At 37.6% G+C, this 2,367-nt stretch overlaps 1 protein-coding gene across 1 annotated transcript; it reads right to left on the bottom strand.

The window, feature by feature from the left end:
* Positions 1–557: 557 nt before the first annotated feature.
* Positions 558–1,339, bottom strand: LOC131044001 (36.4 kDa proline-rich protein-like). Its single transcript, XM_059220205.1, has one exon. It carries the CDS (start codon positions 1,300–1,302, stop codon positions 823–825), a length of 480 nt encoding a protein of 159 aa, XP_059076188.1. The 5' UTR covers positions 1,303–1,339; the 3' UTR covers positions 558–822.
* Between the last annotated feature and the right edge of the window lie 1,028 nt (positions 1,340–2,367).

The raw sequence follows: 2,367 nt of genomic DNA on the forward strand, positions 1-2,367 counted from the left end.
TGTTTATAGTTTTCTATTTTCAAGACATGAAAAGGTGACTACGTCGAAAAGGTGAATTACATTGCTATTTAGGTGAGTGAGTTTTCCAAATAGGAAAATATGACTCTACAGAGGTGAATCTGTGTATCATCAAAGATAATTCTTGTGTTATAGGATGTTCCAATTTTAGTCTATAGAAAGGCGGACCCGCGACTATTTGGGCACATACATTGAAGAGACTTTATTAGAATTTGAAGACAAATATGCTTGTAGAAACCGGAAGCTGATACTACTAAATCAAATCTACTACAATACAACTTAATTTAGTGTCATAGACTATATTGTTTCACGATCAATACCATGCTTTAAACATCACTCTTGCTTTTTTACCCACAAATGTACTTTTATTTCATTGTTTTGTGATCGTAGTCCCACACTTGATCATTAAAGAGTATTTTCTCAAATATTATTCGTAGGATAAAGAAAGAATAACGTTGAAATCTTAGATCGTCAGACAGAAACGCCCTATGCCAAACGGAACCAAATGTAGAACAATCTTAGATTGAATATATGCACTTTATTCAAATTTCGAATTGATTCCTTACATAATAAAACAGTATTAACTTATTTATACCGATGAGTTTAACCTCACTCTACGAAAGAGAGTTTACAAACCGCATGACGTCATTATTTCATATCCTCGGTTATAGTAACTAATAATCTTAAAATCAATAGAGCAGAATACAGAATACATTTCAGGACAAATAAAAAATCAAATCAAATCCAACACCAGATCTGTATGCACGTTCCAGAAAGAGGCATGCTGCTGTAGACTTCCAATCTTTAACTAAGAGGTGGGCAAGTAAATCCAGGTGGAGGGGTAAGGCCACATTGAACGAAGAGCTCAAGGGCGATGGGAAGGATGATGTTCAGGTTCAGAAGCTTAAGCCGAATAGTTGTACACAAACACAGGGCTGCCTCAATTTCCAAAACGCCTTGCAAAACAGGGCAGCACGTGTTCACAGAGGGATCTCCAATGGTAGCATTTACCAGCCCTCCCAGCACATCCACACAGGCTCCTAATTTCAATGCATTTAGTGGACAACTTCCCCCATTTGAAGAAGCCGGCGGCGGAGGAGGAGAAGAAGTTGTGGTAAGAGGAGGAGGAGGGGAAGAGGATGAAGTTTTGGGAGGTGGCGGGGGAGGAGTTTTTCTTTTGTGAGGAGGAGGAGGTGGACACTTAGCTTCTACTGCAGGACCCATGATGCTTGTAAAACAAACGATAACCATCACCACCAATACTGCACCGTTTCTCATTTTCATCTATGTTTATTGATCACAATCAAGGAAGCAAATCAAATCCGAGAAGCTGCTGCTAGTTTGCACTGTGTTGGAGGCGTGTACTTGATACGAATTTTTATAGGTTCGAGGTCTAAAGTTTCAATAATGAAATTTTGTGCACCCGTGAACAATACGGATATGTCAAGCTCAGCTGCACGTGAAATAGTGTTTGGCCACCCTGTATTATTTCCATTGAATATAAAAAGGCGCGCATGACAAGCCAGATTAGTGTCAAGTAATCTTCATTGCCTCTCTGTAAAATCCAATCATTTAAGCATTGCAGAACATGATGTAGTAACGTATCCCGTGTTTTCCAGCTTCACCACCGAACATTTAGCAAGTGGCACATACTTTTGTTCAACTAGGAAACAAGATAAGCTTTGTAACAGATATTAGACAAGACAAGGGTTGGAATATATACAACGAATACATATTGCTCTTTCCAAGACAATGCTAGAGAAACGTCGGAAGGTTTCTTCAATTAGTGAATATACATGCACTTCTAGAACAGAATTAGAATTTTTAATCCCTCTCGGGGTTTTCGTGTTCTGGAAGCCGTTTTTCAAAATAATAGCAACCATATTTAATTGAATTTTCTGAACTCTGATTTTAGATTAAAGAATTTTTTTTATTTATTTATTTTTTTTGATAAAAGTGGATGATACCACTAAAATTATATTAATTATATTTATTTTTTACATGGTGACTGGTTCAAAGAGCACTGAGGGGAAAGAATCAGTAAGAAAACCCCCCAGTTTTGCTCAAAAACATAAGCCTACCTACCCAATACAGCCCACTAAACCCTGATTACAATTTCAATTACATTAGATATAAAGGAAGCTTTTACAACAAGCTTGTACTGGTAATTCTGTAGAGAGGATATCATCTCAAAAAATGCAGCCAAGATCAGTAACATCCCCAAACATTAATCCCCTTATGCACCACATGAGTCCAGATATCTGCAGAGAACAAAAAACACAACGAAGTGGGAACCAAGGAGAAGTAGTCCTGACAACATAAAAATGGTTAGCATACATAATCCTATCC

The sequence above is a fragment of the Cryptomeria japonica genome, chromosome 5 (genome assembly GCF_030272615.1).
Source record: "Cryptomeria japonica chromosome 5, Sugi_1.0, whole genome shotgun sequence".
NCBI classification, from domain to species: domain Eukaryota; kingdom Viridiplantae; phylum Streptophyta; class Pinopsida; order Cupressales; family Cupressaceae; genus Cryptomeria; species Cryptomeria japonica.

Bases quoted from the DNA above. Each gene is read 5' to 3' on its own strand.
- LOC131044001 (XM_059220205.1), bottom strand. From the start codon at position 1,302: ATGAAAATGAGAAACGGTGCAGTATTGGTGGTGATGGTTATCGTTTGT.